The 3,275-nt window shown below is 39.0% G+C and overlaps 1 protein-coding gene across 1 annotated transcript; it reads left to right on the top strand.

Annotated features, from left to right (window-relative positions):
- The first annotated feature begins 1,975 nt into the window (after positions 1 to 1,975).
- Positions 1,976 to 2,644, top strand: LOC141649073 (uncharacterized). The gene has a single exon (XM_074457773.1). It carries the CDS (start codon positions 1,976 to 1,978, stop codon positions 2,642 to 2,644), a length of 669 nt encoding a protein of 222 aa, XP_074313874.1.
- Positions 2,645 to 3,275: the final 631 nt, after the last annotated feature.

Raw genomic sequence — 3,275 nt, forward strand, 5'->3', positions numbered from 1 at the left:
CTCGAGAGTCGTAAAAGTTGGTCTTTTTCTTTGAAATGTTAGCCTTGTCCTTCTCATTCATAGCCTTCATCAAATAAATTGTATAGAGAAACGTAAGCATGGTCAAGCACTAAACTAAGTATACTTCTTTACTTATTAAGTAACCTTAAACTTTTCAGACTGCCTATAAGCGATATAACTATCCCAATGGTCCTGACTGACATAGGGATACTCTTTGTTGGTGGTTTCTTGTTCATCTCCCCAGTTTCCTTGTTGAACAAGTGGTTCTCAGCAATCGTTGACTTCCAAGATCTGAGGGCTTACCCTATCTTTTTTTTAAGGTACTTATCATTCTTTTCGGGAAAAATGTAAGCTAACTGCATATATGATGACATATTTGGTTTGTTTCGGCTAATATACATATCAAGTAGTAACTGAATTTCAGCTAAACCATAATTGATTAGTATTACCTACAACGGGTTACAAATAACTGTTGGCTTAAAGCTTTTCATTTTGTTTGATTTTACCGCCAAGAAATAAAGCATCATTTTTATATAGATAACAATGGCCTGAACCGTTTTAACTGTATACGTACTGAACAACGGTTTAGGTATAAACGTTGTATTTTATATTTCATTTTGTACATTTTTTCCCGGCAAAAAAAAAATCCTTATTTTTCACTTATGTTGAGATATGTATTTTACACCTTTGACTTGAACAATGGTACGATTTTTCCCTAAGCCGCTGCAACAGCAGAAAAAGATTACAACAGCAGTTTGATATGTAACCTCATTCTAATTCCTAAAGTTGATCAGTCAATCCATGTCAAGGAGTTCAGACCTATAGCCTGTTGTAACGTTTTGTACAAGGTTATCTCCAAATTGCTGTGTGAGAGAATTGCTAGTACTCTGCCTGATGTTATTAATGTTGCTTAGAGTGCTTTTATCAAGGGTAGAACAATCTTAGGTAACATTGTGATCACTCAAGATCTGGTTAGGATGTATACTAGGAAATGTGTGTCTCCTAGATGTCTGATTAAGGTTGATCTTAGGAAAGCGTATGATTCCATTGAGTGGAAGAGTGTGCATCAGATGCTTGAGTATTTAAACTTTCCTTCTAAGATAAGAGAGCTTATTATGCAATGTATCAGTTCACCATCGTTCTCTATTGGTTTAAATGGCCAGACTCATGGCTACTTTAAGGGTAAAAGAGGTCTCAGGCAGGGGGATCCAATCTCCCCTCTGCTTTTCACTGTGTGTATGGAGTATTTGTCCAGACTAATAGAAAGAGTGGTGGATCATCCGGGGTTTTCCTTTCACCCTTTGTGCAAGAAGATGAAGATGACACACCTTATGTTTGCAGGCGATCTTTTACTTTTCTGCAAAGGTGATATTAAGTCTGTTACCATTCTTATGGAAGCTTTTAAGGTTTTCACTGCTACTACTGTCTGACTATTAGCAGTGAAAAATCTGATATTTATATGAATGAGGTGGAGAATGGAGTTGCTGAGACTATCCTTGATATTACTGGCTTCAAAAGAGGTGTGCTCCCTTTTAAATATCTAGGAGTGTGTATTTCTCATAAGAAGTTGACAAAGATTGATTGCAATATCTTGGTGGATAAGATGCTAGCTAGGATTAGAGGTTGGAATAAGAGGAAGCTATTCTATTCTGCTAGACTAGTACTAGTTAAGGCTGTCTTGGCTACAATTCATAACTACTGGGCACAAATATTTGTTCTACCTGCTGGGATTATGGACAAGATTTAAGCTTTGTGTAGAAATTTCTTATGGGAAGGTGGTGAGTCTTACTCCAAAGCTCCTTTGGTTGGCTCGAATGTCCTCTGTAAGGGTAAGGATTTAGGTGGTCTGGAGCTCATTGACAGCAGATTGTGGAACCTTGCAGCTATTGGGAAATTGGCCTGGTGGGTTCAGATGAAAAAAGATATGCTCTGGATCAGATGGGTGGATAGCATATATCTTAAAGGTAGGAATTAGATGTCTTATAATCCAACTCCTAGCAGTTCATGGGCTTGGCGAATGATTTGTAAGGTGAAAGAGAAGTTTAAACCTGCGTATATGAGTAATATGTGGCATAGTCATTCTGATAAGTATCTGATTGCTGATGGGTATAATTGGTTGAGTAATGGCAATGATCAGAAGGTTGCTTGGAAAACTGTGGTTTGGAACAGATATAACGTTCCTAAGCATATGTTCATAATGTGGCTCATTCAACAGCAGCATTTGCTTACTATGGATAGATTGAAGAAAATGGGTATCTGTGAGGCTGGCCTATGTTTCCTGTGTGACCAGTTCCACGAAACTCACCAGCATCTATTTGAAGACTGCCCCTATATTATTGCCTGCTTCAATATTCTTCTTGGGTGGCTGGGCATCATCAATAGTGGGTTAAAAACTGGAGAAGCCTTGCTCGTTGATAGAAGACAGCCTCTCCTTATTCGTTTGCTGAAATGTTCTGTGGTTGTAGCACTTTATTATCATGTTTGGATGGTTAGAAATTCTTGCAGGATGGAGATATATGTCCCACGGCCTGATTGTCTTATTCAACACATTAGGGAGGATGTTAAATTAAGACTAAGTGTGTCATATGTAGGTTATATGCCACATCATTTGTTGGAATGGTGTAGGAGTAAAAGGTTGTACTAGTTGATCTTAATTAGGTAACTAGGATACATCTGAGTCATGAAAATGGTTGTAATGGTGTTCGTGTTTTGATTGAAGATTAATAATATTCTCACAGTTCCACCAAAAAAAAAAAAATTACACGATGACGTAAAATATCTTATTTGGTTTGCTGTTATTTTCACTACTGTCGGGAACGTTTTTTTGGATTTGCTAGTCTCTTCATTAACACAAATACCTTCTGTGGACATGGGTCACATGCATGCCAAGCCAATATGTGGACGTACATCGATCTCTTTGAAAGCCACGCTCGGCGGCGTAAAATATGCTTTCGACCGGATCGCTTTAGATCGGTCGGTTTCGTCTTGGCAAAGGTCTCGAAACGATTTGAGATGTTCGGAGTCGCCACCAAGCAATAATGGGATGCCTGGAACGAACCCGTTCGAAATCCACTTTATACCTAGGTCAATGAAGGCAAAAAGCGGTGTTTGACATAGGTACTAAAGATAAGGACTCGTCCCCCTTTTAGCATTCTGTGCCTAAAATGACTCTCGTACGCCCTGGATAAGGCCATCCACTATCCAAAGGTTCTGAGTAAGGGGTGAGGGTACGTATTGGGAAGCCCTTTAATCGGACACCCAATCCCGCCCGCGTT

The sequence above is a fragment of the Silene latifolia genome, chromosome 3, assembly GCF_048544455.1.
Source record: "Silene latifolia isolate original U9 population chromosome 3, ASM4854445v1, whole genome shotgun sequence".
In the NCBI taxonomy this organism is placed as follows: domain Eukaryota; kingdom Viridiplantae; phylum Streptophyta; class Magnoliopsida; order Caryophyllales; family Caryophyllaceae; genus Silene; species Silene latifolia.